The sequence below is a fragment of the Hesperophylax consimilis genome, chromosome 3, assembly GCF_061612785.1.
Source record: "Hesperophylax consimilis isolate HC1 chromosome 3, BYU_Hcon_1.0, whole genome shotgun sequence".
Taxonomy (NCBI): Eukaryota; Metazoa; Arthropoda; class Insecta; order Trichoptera; family Limnephilidae; genus Hesperophylax; species Hesperophylax consimilis.
Genome location: NC_142838.1, coordinates 12,245,657 through 12,263,190, shown reverse-complemented (window position 1 = coordinate 12,263,190; position 17,534 = coordinate 12,245,657). Strand labels below are relative to the sequence as shown.

The 17,534-nt window shown below is 39.0% G+C and overlaps 1 protein-coding gene across 2 annotated transcripts; it reads left to right on the top strand.

The window, feature by feature from the left end:
- Positions 1-533: 533 nt before the first annotated feature.
- LOC149424957 (uncharacterized) lies at positions 534-17,078 on the top strand. 2 transcript variants are annotated; one of them, XM_089648091.1, is made up of 5 exons: positions 536-1,392; positions 2,803-3,064; positions 5,965-6,024; positions 8,049-8,211; positions 14,478-17,078. In XM_089648091.1, exons 1-5 carry the CDS (start codon positions 912-914, stop codon positions 14,595-14,597), a joined length of 1,086 nt encoding a protein of 361 aa, XP_089504217.1. In that variant the 5' UTR covers positions 536-911; the 3' UTR covers positions 14,598-17,078. The 2 variants fall into 2 exon arrangements, with proteins under 2 accessions (XP_089504227.1, XP_089504217.1); XM_089648101.1 differs by lacking the exon at positions 5,965-6,024 and having other exon boundaries at positions 534-1,392.
- The last annotated feature ends 456 nt before the right edge of the window (positions 17,079-17,534 follow it).

Here is a 17,534-nt window from a genome sequence, read left to right as displayed (position 1 = left end):
AACATTTGGTTGTTTGTGATAATATTGTCGCCGGAGACCCGCCTTGATACTGGGGAAGTGGTGTTACCAAATGTAAAGTTACCGATATTGCGAACAGAATATCGCGAAGATAATTTATCAATTTATCACAATTTTATTGGCGCCCATTGATATTAAACGCTCTATTTGACTTTATTATGATTGGAAATGTTGACAAGACTCAAATCATTCGTGATAATATTGTTTGTAAATATTATTTCAAGTGTTATGGGTTAGAACCTACGCTGTTGGCAATATAATATATTGTATCCCTATTTACAAAACTCCTAATTAGGAGTTTTGTTTATTCAAAAAAAAAGTTGAATTGTTTGTAATATTTTTGCGTGTTAATACGTTAGGCAGTGACCATTGACCAGTGTGCTAAACGGGCCTCGGGGCACATCCATCACGGCGAGCTGATTTATGTAGCCCGACGTCGAGTAGGTACAGTTGGTACAGTTGGTACATAGTACATATCCCAGCGATGACTAACGATATACTTTCCGAAAATGAAGAACAGCGTGATACAAGCACCGTTACACCGTGAAGAGAAAGAACGGCGGCGGCGGCGGCTGCAGTCAGCGGCCAGCGGCAGTGGTAGCCTAGCGCCTAGCCTTGCGCCTCGCGGACGTGGCACCTTTACTATATTTCCACTTCCTCCAGATCTGCGTACCTGTCTTGCCTCCTCTAGCGCATGGAGCATCGACAGCACACCGTGTGCATACCACCGGGAAGTTAATCCGCCGTGTGTTCCGCGTACTCTCTTCTGTGGCGACTCGCGACTGGCGACACTGACCCGTCCAATACGCGCTGGCAGCTGGCGGACCGAGACGACAGATTGCCACCGCGAGATGACAGCCGCCGCTCGCTTCTTGTATTAAAATCATAGCGAAATGCCAGACGAAACCGACTCGAAAATGGAACCCGAAACAGAAACTTTTGGTCAGGAAAAATACTCTTTCAGGATGGCGGCACCGGACGAAGATGACAACACTATGTATTCGCTGACGGAAAATGAGGAACCTCAGAGTTTGGAGTACATGGAAGATCCTTATTTCATCCAACTAGAGTCTGGCGCTACTCCCAGCCTGGACCCTCCCGAGGATGAGGACGGGGGTGGGGAAGAAGAGTGTTGGGCGGCTCTCAACTCTCTGGACATGGAGAGGGATCTCCCCCTGGACATAGACACCATCGAGGATTCCATGTTGTGCATTGAGACGGAATTCATCATGGACAACCGGAAGAGAAGACTTCGCATTTTTAAAAAGAAAATGAGGGATGTCAGAGTTCACTTCCAGGACCTGTCCAAGCCGTACCTCGTGAAGATTTCCAGCCAAAACAATTACAAAAAGTTTCTCGGCCTCGGGAATGGAGGTGTTGATATTGTTTTTAGTAAAAATTATTAATATTTTCATCAGTAAAAACTTTTTACTAATGAAAATATTACGCATTCGAAATTTCTATTTATTCATAATGGGTTAAATTTATAGATTATTTTTATTTGTTTAGAAACGGATTAAAACTTGATAATGTGTTTTTAATTAACGGATTAAATTTGCTTATTGAAAGGTTAAATACATCAGTTATCCATTATCTCTAATTTAACATGACGTGTTGTTCAAAGGAATTGTTCCAGTTGAGAACAACACTATTAGTTTCCCCTTTACACGCCATTTTTGGAAAAATATAACCCCTTACTACTTAATTTGAAAAAAGTGGATATTAGAATAAGAAGAATAATTATATTTAAAAAAGTTTAATCAAAAAACATCTTTTTCGTATGATGAAGGGAGAGTTGGTTCAGGTCATGAGATGCTGAGGTTATTCCGTCAGTGGACAGCATCGGAAATTGTAAATAAATACAGTGTTCGGGGGTAAAGTGCACAAACTTGTGAGGTGATGCATGGTGATAGAAGTAAAAAAATAATAACTTTTTTCGAAATTCCAACGTTTTAAAGTAGTAAAAAGTTCAAGTAAAAAGATGAATTTTTTGTACAGAAAAATATTTTTTGTGGTTTAAAAAATCAATGGAATTTGAAAAAGTTTTTCATCTTTTTTACTTCTACCTTCATGTAGAATCACATCCCGAAGTTTGTGCACTTTACCCCCTGGCACCCTCCCTGTATGCCACAGAAAAGTGGGACACAGTTAATAGACATATTTTAACTTTAAAACACCTTGTTTCAGTTAGATAACAATGAGAAACAACTTTTCAGTAAACGGAAATGGATATTAATGCTTTTTTATAGTTATTTATTTTAAAATCGGTTGTTCACTTGACACCATTGTTATTGATGTGAAAGTTTTAAGATTAGTTTTTCCTTCTCTTATTTAACCCAAACCTGAAACAGGTCCTTAGTTTGTGTTTAATAATTAAACACAAACTAAGAACCTGTTTCAGGTTTAATATCGGTTGCTCACTTGACACCATTGTTATTGATGTGAAAGTTTTAAGATTAGTTTTCCTTCTCTTATTTAACCCAAACCTGAAACAGGTTCTTAGTTTGTGTTTAATAATTTATTTTTTTTTAAATTTGGCGTAAAAAAACATAATTTAGTGTTAACCGTGTTCAGCTTTTCTGTATATTTACCATTACTTGTGGTTCAGCACAAATGTCTCCAGGAAACTGGTGGAGCATACATTCTTCTGAGAAACGTATTCACACAATCATTAAAGCCCCATTTGCCACTGTGACTGCATCGGATACAGTTTAGTGAAGCTCACGTCTTCCGATGTAGAGAAAACCCTGGGAGTTTGTGCTAATGAGTAATATTTTGTTGCAGCCGACGATGGCTCCCACGTGTCCCCGAGCACGGAGGCGGTGCCTGAGCTAGTGGGCCTGACGCCCGAGGAGGTGGAGACGCAGAAGGCGGAGTGGAGCCAGGAGCTGGCGCGCGTGGAGGACGAGATCGCCACGCTGCGGGTGGTGCTAGCCAGCAAGGTGCGCCTCAGCTCTGAGCTCAAGAGGAAGCTGGGTATCTCCGTGTGGAAGGAGATCACCGACGATGTGAACCAGGGCATCAAGAATGTCAAGGAAAGTCAAGTGTATGTATCTTATCTCCTTATTGCACCTACTTCTACTCTTATTAATAAATGTTTCAGTTTGTCTTTAAATATACATACATACCATAAACCTTCATATTGATAGACCAGCCAATCGGGGAAAGGGGAACAAACCAAGTTACGCGGAGCGCGGGAGGAAGCGTGACCATCTATTTCTGGGATTTGTCAATAAATGAATCTGGCAGTACACGGGCAACTCACATTGTAATATCACTATTCAGACCTCGAAAATAAAATCTGCTTATGAATTATTAGTCCTTTTTACAATTGTGCTCAAATTGCTGGCTACGTAAAAAATTTACTACAAATCCCAAATCGGGTAAATAAAAGTTTGGGCTTGTTTCCAAAATTGCATATTTTGTTACACTATTTAGTTGGACACTTTTACGAATGTGTTATAATTTACCCACCTCACTCTTTTTTAGTGTCGCTACGCCAGGCGGTTGTAGTTTATTCAAAGCATTCTCGAACCCTCCTGGTTTTAAAAATATGGTCATGTAGTTTGCCTCCAGCTCGTCGAAATAATACCCAGATTTCATGTTAGGGCAAGTCTATCAATTTGGATTTCTATCATAAACTTAATCTGGTTTTACACAGGACATTCCACAGAATATTGAGTAAAAAAAAATCAGTACAATGAGTATTGGAAAATGGGGAGATTTCTAATAAAAATGGATACTTCCGTTACATTTTGTGGACTGTCAATCAAAACTGTGCTAATAAACATGTTTTAAATTTTACACAACTGATAAAACAATTATTAATGTATAGTAAATGCTTGTTTATCCGTTGTGTAAAATTTTAATCACGTTTATTAGTAAGGGGGTAATGTTAACTTTTAATTTGTCTTAAAACATCGTTCTTGTTAAAAATATTGTAAGCGTAATTGTGTATGTCAGTAAGAGGTCTAAAAAATTAATTGGGTAGATTTTTTTTGTTCTGTTATTGAATTGTAATGTTATTGATGTGTGAAATTTTACTAAGCTCTGGAATATAAGGTTCTGCCATCTACAGTCCCGTTGGTATCAGCTTCTCTATTAGGCTGCATATAAACAGGAGAAAAATGCGCGTGTTGATCTAAGAATTATGGGAAAAAACGGCAAGAAATTTGCCTTTTGCCGTTGCATTGTTCCTTTCTCATAATTCATGGTACGGCTTGTGCATTTTTTCTCCTGTTTATACGCAGAATTAGATGCTTTATATTCACAAGAAAGAGTTTACAGCGGAGCCTTTTAAATTTTTTTAAAGTTTAAGCTGTTAGAGTTAAAATTCTCTAGCTTCGTATCGTACAGCAAACCACATAGAATAAAAATACAAAACACAGTAAAATGGGGCATATTCATTGACGAAATTCACATTATGTAATTTTATTGAATGTATATGAAACAAATGCTTGCCAAAAAGCATCAGCATAGTTAATTTATTTATTGTTATCAAGTTTATTTGGTACAATTTCAATAGCCTTTACAATTTTTTTTGTTCTCACTTATTACTTATAATTTATTTATTCTTATTGTGATAACAGTGCACATTAAATAACTTAACATAAATTATTATTAATAAACTTACTTGTACTGCTCAAAGAAATATTTGCATACTAAAAATATGCTTAATAATAGTTAAATCTAACATGCCTTTCACTTTTACCAAATACATTTTAACCTCGAGCATCCTTGGAAATAATTAACCTATTTACCAGCTCGGTCAGCAAATTTATGAAGTACCATGTCTCTTCAGTGCTGAACAGACCTCTCCACTGTCCATTGAAACAAAAGTGTATAATATCTGTTCCGGACATTTTTGTCACTCCGTCCAATGTATAATAAATAAATTAATAGCTGTCAGAGGAAATTTGTCAATCTAAATCCTATGTCTGTCGCTAGGCGACCAGTCAAAAGTGTATCTGAAGTCTTTTCATTTATAATTTTTATAGGAAGCATTCTCAGTAACAAGTAGTCGAGGCCAGATATAGCACATTATCTAAGGATTTCAAGAATTTGAATAATTCATCAAATTTCAAGTCAAATTTTAAAGTTCTGCTATTAATTAATTACTAGCTGTACCCCCCATGTGTTGCTGTGGCTCAGTCTGTCTGTGCAGATAGAGAAACAATGACAGACTAAAACATGTTGCTTGCTTTACGTCCAACAGATGGCGCTGATTTTAAAAAAAGCACGTTTTTACCTGTGATAGGTTAAAAAAAAAACATGTTTTTACCTGTCACAGGTGACATCTGTAAAATATAAGTATATGAAAACACACAAGTATTCAAATGCAACGTTGTGTCAAAATTTCAAAGCAATCGGAGAAGAACTTTCGGATATTTAAGATTTTGAATAAGCAAACATTTTTATTTATATAGATATATGGGCCAGTTGTTCCACAGAACTGAAATAAAACACAACTTGAAAATTATCTTTGAAATTAGATGAATTGTTAAAATTTTATGAAACAACTCATCCTAAGTACTCAAATTTTTTAAATAATGTGTAATAATTTTTTTGAAAAAGATATAAAAGGTCAGAGTCTGTTAGAGAAGTAGAATGTCTGGAGTGGACGAAATATCTGAAAGTCCCGTGTTTCATTGTTGCTCAAAGTCACAATGCAAGCATTATTGTTTGAAAGAGTTTTGCTGTACTCTTTATGGTTTCTTTGAACAATTGACATTCCCTTTTGAATTGTATGTTGGCGTGTTCTATTGACGTCACTCCTTTCCTTGACGGAGATTGCTGAAAAGAGTTTGAAAATTACTTGAACATTGTCGTCTTTATAGAAGTGATTGCATAATATGTTTGTTTCATAGCTTGTTTTCTTTTATCCTGTGGCTTTATATTATTGTTTTATTATTATTTTGGGGCGATGGATTACTTTGCTGACTACAGTTATCATAATGTGGAAAATTGTGTTGGACAAATTCATAAGGCCGTGACCGATGCACCGGTGTAAGTAAAATCCCATTTAGAGAATGTTCTTTCATTTCATTCAACCATTTAACGACAACAAATTAAAGATCACCAGATAGCGCAAACCACTAATAACCTCCGGAACTTAAATAAAAGCTGTTAAAGTTGAAATTCTCTAGCTTCGTATCGTACAGCAAACCACATAGAATACAAATACAAATCACAGTAAAATGTGGCATATTCATTGACAAAATTCACATAATGTCATTTTATTAAATGTATATGAAACAAATGCTTGCCAAAAAGCATCAACATAGTTAATTTATTGTTATCGAGTTTATTTTGTACAATTTAACTTCAATTTAAAGTTTTACTTAAATATATTCCATAATTATTATTCAATTTATAAACCAAAAAAACAGTTTATTAACACACTTTATTCTGGCGAAAACAAGGGTCCCATTCAAGAGAATGGATTTAGTTTTTAAATAGCTATTTCTTTGAAAATAATACATATTATATTGAAATGAAATTTTTTACATAGTACTTACCACACCCCAACTATAAAATTGTTGTCTGAAATTAAGCCTACTTTTGTAATACGACTCCATAATCTGAAGTTGAAGTCAGTATTGGGCCATTTAGTGATGTTAAAATATAAATATTTTTTATTACGTTACAAATTATTATTTTTTTTTTTACTCAAATCATTACAAAAAAAAATGAAAAATTTGGTTTTTCCGTTGCAATAAGTGGAAGGATGTATTACCCGTTCTACGGGTTTAAATATAGTTTACTTTTGATAAAATATTCTTCCATACAAAAGACGAGGATTTAAAGATATGGGAACACTTGGTTCACATTTTTAAATACATATACATATATTTGGGACGCGCACAAAGAGATTGGTATAAGCAATGCCTTTTCCGCCATTCAAGCAGGACCGGCGTAAAAGGTAGAACTACCCTTCCCGGACAAAGTGTGTTCATAAGCAAGTACTGCCGTGTATTTATTATTACGCGTGACAGCTTTATAAACAAACAGTTTTTTTATAAATTGAATAATAATATTATTGAATGTATAGAAGAAAAACCTAACTAAAACTTCAGGTTAGTAATTTAATGGGAGCAAACTGTTTTCGCAATAATACATCAATATTTTCGGTGTTTTCATCTACCGTATTATAATATTTGTAAATATAGTTTACAAATATAATTTTTGTTTGGGAAAATGTATATCAATATTACGTTCACTATTCTTCCATATTTTTTTGTTATTGTTTTCACAAGCGCTCACTTTTTTCACAATTTTCTTGATATTCTGCCTTTTTTGTGATGTTTGTTTTGTGTATTATTTATAATTCATTATTAACCATATTATTTTTTTAGTAAATTTATTTTATGTATGTTTGTATTATGTGTTGCTTCTACAATTTTTTTATTGTACCTATTTTATCGAATGATGCATTGTTTTATTGTATTACATAGGTAATTCATAAAAAAAAATAGCATGTTTTCTATTTTATTTCATAAAAAATACGAATACATATATATAAACCTTCCGGAAGGAATTCTCTGAATGTTAGAGAAAACCCTATCAAAATCCGTTGCATAGTTTAGAAGAACTAAGCGCACAAACAGATGCGGATAGCCACTTTGTTTTATACTATTTAGAGATACGAGGTAAACGGTGGTGCTTCATTGGCTTTAAAATGCAACAGTAAGAAGTTTATATGTTTCCGTGTTAATATTTGGAGGTATGATTTTTGGAATGAGTGCGGCCGAATCTAAAAGAGGAAATTTGTATCGCTCAAGGTGGTTTTTTTAAATATGCTATTACTTGAGTTGATAAAAGTTATAGAAGCTGGTAGATACTATTCAATTCACAACGCATGAAGAATTATACATGAATAATGTCTGAATTCAATTGAGGCATACAAAGGTGGTGGATATTGGGTACCATTTTCTAATTTCATTTGCCATAACATACTAACCAATTTATTCTATTTTTCAATTTGTATTTATTGCTATTTGGTAAATCAAAAATATTTGTTTGTGTTTTAGGTACCAAAAGACCGAATCGGTTATTAAATCAACAGCTGAAAAAACTACCTCAATCATAGGAGGATTAACCGGAGGAATCTCTTCAAAACTAGGACAAATGAGAAATTCTGAATCTTTTCGTTCCATTGAAGAGAGGATGGGCAGTGCTTATGAAAATGTCAAGGTAGGAACAGTTACATTATATTATATAATAATTAACATTTAGTTAAAAGTTAAGTTTTTCCATCATAACAGAGTTTCCATTCAGAGCTTGTAATATTTTTTTTTTTTTTTTTTTTTTATAGTCGGAGGCGGTTTACTTACGTTCCCCGCGAGCACTTAGGCCATAGGCCCATTGTACTATCTCCCATTTTACCTCATTCCCTTGCCAGTAACCCGGTCCCTTTTATGAAGTTCACCAGGGCTGTCATTGGATATGTGGCGATGTCTTCTGGTTCCACACTGTGTCTTCCCAGGTATCTGAGCCTTATTCCCAGCAGAGCGGGGCATTGGCACCATAGGTGAATTGGAGTCTCTTCCTCCTCTTCACATTTCCTACAGATGTTGGTGTTTTCCACTCCCAACAGTTGCATGTGTCTCCTGAGATGGCAGTGTCCCGTTAATAGTCCTACCAGTTCCCTCAGTGAGTTTCTGTCCATATCGAGTAGTTGCCTGGTTCGGTTAGGGTCCGGTCCGTTTATGAGTACTTTAGATTGCCTCATTCCGGGTGCCTTCTTCCATTCCTTCCAGTGTTGGGATTTGACCCACCTCTTGATATGTAGTTTGGTGTGGCAAGCTGCTACTCCTACGGCCGGTTCAGATCCCACAAGTGGTGCTTTCGCCCCTTTCCTTGCTAGTTCGTCAGCCCGCTCGTTGCCCTCAATACCTTTATGTCCTGGTACCCAGAGCAGGGTTACTTTATTGATGGTCGCCAGTTCTATTAGGATAGTCCTGCATTCCATCACCAGTCTGGAGTTGCATCGGTTACTTTCCAGTGCCATTAAGGCCGCCTGGCTATCAGAACATATGTTTATGTTCTTATTTCTGTACCCGATACTCATATTCTCCTGTGCGCAGACTAAGATGGCTTTCATCTCAGCTTGAAACACAGTGCAGTGCATTCCTAGAGGTATACTGAGTTCCCTCTTAGATCCCTGTAGACAGACCCCGGCCCCTGTTCCTTCCTCCATCTTGGACCCGTCTGTGAACCAGATTAGTTCCTGTTTGGAGTTTGGACCTGGGACCGTGTCCCATTCCTCCCTTGTGGGGTACGTCACTTTAAACAGCTGTCCGAAGAAGTATTCGGCTTGTTTGCCGTCCTGCTTCATCCCAGCCGTCGGACTAATTGCCCTCAGTCTTATTCCTATCTCCGTGTGACTGTTTCTGGGCAACTCTCCTCTCCATTGGCCATTGCAATGTAACCTGTAGGCTGCCGCCATCGCCGCCCCCTCTATTTCTATGTTTAGTGGGGGTAGGTTCAGCAGCACTCCCATGGCTAGTATTGGAGTGGTTCTCATGGCTCCTGTGATGCTTCTGCATGCAAGTCCCTGTATGTGATTGAGTGTGACCATCACTGTTTTCAGTGTTGTTCTCCTCCACCAGACCAGGGCTGCGTGCATGATCCTTGGTTTTACAACGGCTGTGTAAAGCCATTGCATCATTTTAGGTTTGAGACCCCACGTTCTGCCGCAGATTCGCCTAGTTGCCCACATCAGAGCACAGGCCTTTCTGCCTACAGTTTCCACCTGGTTTTTCCAGCTCAGTTTGGCATCTATGATGACTCCGAGGTACTTAACCGTGTCAGAGGGTTCTAATTCCTTTCCATAGAAGGTTGGATTGCTCCATCCTTCTAGTTTCCTTTTACGCGTAAAGATTACTAGTTCTGTCTTGTCTGGGTTGACTGACAGTCCTGTTTCTTCACACCATTCTTCCACTGTTGCCAGTGTTGACTGTATAAGGCCTCGGGTTGTGTCTGCATCCCAACACCTTATTATGGTTGCAATGTCATCCGCATACCCTTGCGTATATAGGCCCCTGTTGTTGAGTTTCCGGATGAGGTTGTCCACCACCAGGCTCCACAGCAAGGGTGATAAGACCCCTCCCTGTGGACACCCTCGTGTCACCAGCACTTTGATGCTTACCTCACCCCTTGTCACCGTAAGTATCCGGCCTGAGAGCATGTTCCTCAGCCACCTTCTGGTGGTTTTGTCGAGTCCATGTCTTTCTGCCGCTTCATCAATGGATTTAATAGTGGTGCAGTTAAATGCTCCCTCTATATCCAGGAATAGCCCTACCGCCAGTTCCCCAGTCGCTTGTGCCTGCTCCAGTTTGTACACCAACCTGTGCAGTGCCGCGTCGACTGACTTACCTGCTTGGTAAACAAACTGTAACTCGTGGAGGGGCTTCTCTTTCAGTGCCCCGTCCCTTATGTGCCTGTCCATTAGCCTCTCCATTGTCTTCAGAAGAAATGAGGTGAGGCTAATTGGGCGGAATGCACCTGGTTGGTCGTAGTCAGCTCTCCCCGGTTTGGGTATGAACACTACCCTTGTCTTCCGCCATGGTATGGGGATGTATCCGAGGGCACAGCATGCCCTCAGGATCTTCGTCACCGGAAGTAGGATTGTATCTAGGCCCCTCTGTAGAAGTGCCGGAAAGATTCCATCCTCTCCTGCGCTTTTAAAAGGGTCAAACCCTCTGATTGCCCATTTAACTCTGGAGGGAGTAACTATTTTAGCCGCAGTGTCCCAGTCCTTACCTTCCCGTGTAACTCGGGCTGGTGGTGGACCGGTATCATCTGCTTCTAACTTTTTGTAGCCGGGAAAATGTTTCCCCAGCAGTACCTCCAACTCCTCCTCCCAACTGTTGGTATATCCTCCATCAGCTTTTTTGAATGGGCCTTTTGCTGCCCCTGGGTCTTTTGCAAGAATTTTTTGGATTCTTGCAGTCTGTGGGATGGTTTCCACCTCCCCACAGTATTTCTCCCAGGAGCATGTTTTGGCTTTCTGGATTGCCACCTTGTACTCTTTCTGGTATTGCTTGTGGGCATCCCAGTTTCCTGACTTTTTGGCCTTGTTGAAAGCTTGCCTTACTATTTTCCGTAGCTCCTGCAGTCTTCTGCTCCACCACGGTGTTTTGTCCCTGGTACTTGTCTTCAGAGGGCAGCTATTTTCGTATGCCCTTATCATTGAGTCCCTCAGTACTTCTACTGCGTCCTCAATTTCTTCGGGGCAGCCGTATTTAGCTGGGAATCTTATATTTAGTTCCTATATTTAGTTCCTCCGAGTATCTAGTCCAGTCAGTTGCTTTTGGGTTCCTATATGTATCGGTCCCCGTTTTGCTTGTTTCTCCCTCTAGTTTAAATTCTATGTGTCGGTGGTCCGACAGGGATGGTTCGTCCGATACTCTCCATCCTGAGACTCTTAATGTTCCTAGGGTCAGGTCTATCACCTCCTGTCTGTTACTTATAACGAAGGTGGGTTCCCTACCTCTATTAAGAATCTCAAGGTTCACTGTCATCAGGTATTCCAGGAGGTCCTGTCCTCGTTTGTTGATGTCCGTACTCCCCCACACAGTGTGGTGCGAGTTAGCATCTGCTCCGAGTATCAGTTCCCTACCCTTCTCCCTGCAGTCTTGGACGAGTCTCGTTATTTCCCTTGAGGGTGGTGGTTCCACAGAGTCATAGGGCATGTATGCTGATGCCACAACTACTTCCCTGCTTCTTTGGTCCAGCGTGACCTGTAGCTTCACAGCCACTAAGTCCCTACTGCAGTGTTCGGGTAGCAGTGTGCCAGGTATCCCTCTGATGAGAATACAGGCCCTGGGTCTGTCCCCCGACTCGTTATAATAGATTAGACCTTGGTTCATGTTTAGTCCTCTGACCTTCCCCCTATAAGTCCAGGGTTCTTGGATCAGCGCGACGTCCACACTGTCCCGAGTGACTCTACTGCTAAGCACTGCAGTCGCTGCCGGACTGCGGTGCAAGTTTATTTGAATGAACTGTAAGTTTTTAGCCATTACTGCCTAATCCTTAAGTCATTCCTCCTATTTACGCTCCTCGGTGTTAGGAGAGCGCACCGTGAAAGTGGCCTTCCTTATCCCGACATGCGCCGTCATCCCCATCTCCCTCAGCACCTTCACACTTTCCTCGTCCACACTCATGATCAGGCGATACATGTTCTTATCCCTGATCGAGTCGTGGACGATCCATTTTTTTGTGTGTAGCCGGGGAGTCTGGTTCTCCAGCAGTTGTAGCAACCTCTCGGTGCTTACTGCTCCATTTTCGGGGATTACTGCCATAACCTTTACGTACTTTGGCAGTTCCTGCAACCCATTCCTTTCTGCCATTTCCGTATGGTCGGCACCATCTCCCTCAGCCATGTCTCTGACTCCTTGTCGGAGCAGGTCATTTTCAGGACGCCCCTCTGAGTGAAGCATTCGTCGAATCTGGGTTTGAACTGCCCCTTTGGGATGCTCAAAATCAGATCCGCGGCCGCCTCACTCACGAGGGCCTCCTGCTCTTTTGTAAATTCTTCCTCTCTGTTCCTATGTACTACAGCCACTCGAATTTTATTTCCAGCGGCTTCCGCATAGGTAGCAGAGGTGAGAATTCCTCGGGGCTTTTTCCTGGAATTTCCCGGTGAAAGCCCCAAGGGTTTAGGTTCTGGTGAGGTTCTTCTCCTCTTCCCAGCCTTCTTTTCCCCGGGCGTTCCAGGTTGCTCCCGGTTACCTTCTGCGGTCCCCATTAGCTTCCGGTCTGTCCCTGGTTTGCCTTGCCTGGTTCCGGCCTTCGAGGTCCCTGGTTGTCCCCAGCGGACTTTTACAGTCCCTGGTTGTTCCCGGTTTCCTTCCTGCCGCCCCTGCTTCTCTCTTTTGAGTTTTCTCCTCGCAGCCCCACTGAGTTTCTTCCCACTGATGTGAATTTTTTTCACATCGTCTGACAGGGACTTTACCTTGTCTTCCTCAGCGGTGGTTGTTGGAGTGAGTCTCTTCTTTAAGTCCCCCCCTCTCCGCTGGTTCCCCGAGGGCCCCAGTTGGAGTCGGGGGTTCTTAAAGAAGTTATTTTCCAGGTCCCCTGATGGTCCCTGCATTTCCACGTCTGGATCCCCTGGGGGATCCCGCCGTGTTGCGTCCGTCGGAGGTCCTTCTTTATGGTTCCCAGAGGGCCCCTCAAGGGAAGAGTCCACCAGGGTGGTCCCATCTCTCCTCTCCACTTCCTCTTGGTTCCTCAAAGGCCCCAAGAGGGATGAGTCCACCGAGGCGGCCTCAACTCCTCCTTCCACTCCCCCTAGGTTCCTTAAAGGTCCCTCGTCAGTGTTGTTTTGGTTTTTGTTTTTACAGTCCATATTTGGTCCCACGAGTATCTAGGGAAATAAAAGGTCCACCCCAGCAGAGCCCCGAATGCTGGGGTAAGGTCTGTATACTCCGAGATGCGACCTTGTGTCTAGGAGGAACCGTTCGTGGCACTGTTCCCCAGTGTCATTCAGCCCTGAGCACGGTATCTCACACCTTAGCTTGGGATGGCTATTGCAGGTCGTGTTTCCACTCCCTGAGCGATGGGTTCGCCACACTCCCTACGCTAAGAGCTTGTAATAAATGCGCTTTGTTTATTTTATGTGTCAGAAGTTTAGGTAATGTTTGACTGATGAATCTCACCATAAATAAATCCCTGTTGGATTCCCAACTTTTTTAAAGTTTTTCACTGGGATAGACTTCTAACAAAAGAATCTTACAAGAATATTTTCTGTAATATTTGTTTAGTTCTTTAAAATATTAACAGCAATATTTAATAATCCAGCAAAACCAATTTGTCCTACGACCAGGATGTAATTTTTCATCCAAGGCTGTAAATTAAAAATAGTATGTACAAGGTGGTACAAGTCATAACATAAACAGAAGATGCTCTCATTTTTGCAAATGACGTCTTGTGTCATCATCACTTTTGTGAAGTTAAGAATAAGAAGCAAACCATGTATCGATATACTCCTCAAGAACGAGGAATAATTGTATTATAATAATACGTATATGACCGGTCAGTGGTTGAGTGGGCATAGCGCTTGGGTCTCACCCGAGCGTCGCGTGTTCGATTCCTCGGCTGGCTAAGTCCTCCATCACAACACAAGCAACATTTTCGGCTTTCTGTGGTGGTAGTAGGAGATTTTCAAACATTGTTGGGTTATTCGTAACCCGGGAATGTTTGTCTTTCTTTAAAAAAAAAAAAAAAAAAAAAAAAACTTTTTATTTACAGAAGTTACTGCCTTAGGAAATTGAGTGAGGATTTTTTCGTTACCTTGTACTTTCAAAGTTCTCAATCGTAATTATTGGGATCAACTGTTTGGGAACCTAAGACCTTTTAGTCTCTTGAAAAACCAAGAGAGTTCCACTATTACACGAGTGTGATTTATTCCTTGATCAAATGAATATAGAAATCTCACAAGTTCTGTTTTCTTTCAGGGAAAAGTAGCATCTCGATCCAATTCTATGCACAGCTTCGACGAGGGAGGCTTGAGGGAATCCAACCGCCCCACGCCGGCCCAGTCGCCCATCATTCCCGAAGACAAGCTGCTACAGTAAAACTATCACAAACGAGACTTACACATACGAGCTTCAAAGATTTTCACTTTTAAGCTGTTAAGAATATGTATTTTTACGAGAGAATATCAATATAAAAAATAACATATTTTTGCTTGAATTATTAATATTGTAAAATGTTAATTAACATAAGCCAGTGTTTACACCAACTATTTTAGCCCGTGTACATAATGTAAGAAGCGATTGAATTATTTACATTTTTTGTCCTTATTGCCTGGGCTTGATTTGGGAAACAATAATTAGCTACAGTCAAATCATTTTGAAGAGCTCACGTTTGAATGTCTTTGTGTACACTGATAGTGGTTCAAATTAGTTTGAAACTTCCGCCCTCAGTCTCTTCATACCCCTCAAGTAGTCTTACGATACAATACACCACTACGCAAGCAAGAATCTCTTTAAAATGATTCTACTGTACTTGATATGATTCTGCCTCTATTGACTCTGCTGTCCACTAAATATAAATTGTTAAATAAATTAAACTTAAAAAAAAAATTATAAATGTATGGGAAAGGTGTGTTACATAAGTTGCTTTAGAGAGACATCTCATGTCTCACTAGTTGAGGTGCTGTTAGCACCTTGTTTTTACGACAGCATTCTTCTTAGTACTCTCACAGTACTCTCTCGGTAATCTGCCGTCCCAAAACCAGGCAAGTATCCAATAAGTGAAAGTGGTAGATGTTAAAACATGTATTGCGTAAAAGAAATTTGTTAAGGTGTTATGTTTACGCTTGTGAATAAACTGCATTTTGAAAAGTCATTCAAACCAAAAACGTGAAAGAATGAAATGAACATAATCGCATGCAACAGTTGTTGCTAGAATACACAGAGGACTAATAGAAATGTCCTAAAACAACAATTAATGATGAAGCCTAGTGACTGGTAAAAATGGTCAGCTCCAGCATGTTAGACGTACAGTACGCAACTGAGTGTCAGAATACGATAACTCAACCTGTCTTAGCTTGGTGTTCCGAGTCTAGACTGAATTTGACTACCAGGGAATATCTGAGAGAGTACTGTATAACATCAAAAGGCAAATAGAATATATTTAAAAATTTTAATGAATTAACATTTTACTTTATTTTGTTAGATGTGAAATTTTCTTGGGCACACTTTAGTGGTCTCTTTAGGACCCCAAACCAGAACTGAATATTCCAAAACCCCCTAAAACTGGCTGAAAATACACTCTGCATTATTACAGAATGCAAGCCGTCATTTGCCATTCTTGTCATGGAATCTGGACTAGACTAGGATGTGATGGGAAACTTTCTTAATTTTATGTGAGTTTGTCTTTTGTAAATTTTATGAAGTTTAAAAAACTGCATGAAGATTCTCAATGTAAAATTTCATATCATTATCAGACCTACGGACTTGTCAGTGTTGACTGTTCTTTCCTTTATTTATTACGCTATCCACATTAGCTGGGATGCAAAATTTAAGACTTGTTAAAATTGTGGCACCACACCAGTAGTTTTGATATTATCATCTCAAACACATTTGCTGCTGGCACAAAATGTATACTTGCGATGAATGCTGGTATGTGATGTTCATGAAACTTATTTCATTATGGTTCCAGTGGTGCACTAATTAATAATTATGTTCTGTTATTTATTTTACATACCAGAATAATTAGATGTTTAATATATCTTTTAAAGGCATTCTTGTTTTCTTTATTTCCTAATCTTTTAAGATAAATCGCGGTAGTCCTCCAATGTGCAAACATGCTACATTCCTAAAAGGTGTTTTTTTTTTTTTTTTTTTGCTTATTCTTATCTTTGCTTTTTTATATTCATGCGCTGTCGCGCTTCAATTATTTTAATGCAATGGGCTTATAATATATATTTAAAATGTATAATATTTTAGCGATAATCATTAATAAATCGAATTCTTTGGAGGATTACTGTGCTATTCCTTCATATAGTTTACAACTTAAATATTTAAAACTCGATAAAAGAAAGAGTAAACATAATATGGTTCTTATTATTGGAATTTTAGGAATGACCTTGCCCAATATTTTTATACTTGACGAAATTAAGTATAACATATCTAATGATTACAATTACATTAGCAAATTAGAATGGCTTTTTGTTATTGTTTTACTAGGTTTGTGCATACCGAAGAAGCCAGAAATCAGTATCATAAAGTTACTGAAAACCTGGAAAACTTAATATAATGTAAGAAACTTGAATCTGAAATAATCCTTGGTGTACTCTCTTATAATAAATAATAGAGTCCAGACACAAACGATTTTCAAAAGTTGATAAACATGCATTATTATATTTCTCATTATTAAAAATAAATTCCATTGTAATTAAAATCTGTTTTTTACGTAAGATATAAAAACTGTTCTAACCCACAAAAAAAAATTATAAGTTTATATTATTAATGATTGTTGAAATTTTATAATTAATGTGCAAACAACAAGCCTGCAGTGGTCTCAAACCATCTGCTAATAAATCATTATATCACCTACAAACCTTGTTTTTACTTCAACACAAATTATTTATGGGTCATTCCGCCGTTTCGTTCAAATTTGCCTGTTTCCGCGGATTTTTTTTTTTTTGCCTTTTTACTATATATTTTTATAGAAATGGGTTCCCGTACCTATCAGATGTATAAAAGTGAAAAGGGCACCTTTGTGCGACACTTGGATTCGAAGAAAATTGATGGAAGGTAATGAAGGTGTGGATGGTAATGAAAAACTGTTGGATGGTAATTTAAACATTTGGATGGTAATGAAGTTTGGTAATGAAATATTAATAGATGGTAGTGAACATGTTTAAGGTTCTTAAAATGTCTGTGAATAATGAAATTTGAATAGAAATTGAATAATAAAATAGATTTCAAATCATGCTAAGTATCATTTGACGTGGTGAGCGGATTAGGAAAAAGAAGAAAAACCTATTATAGTGAAAAACTAAA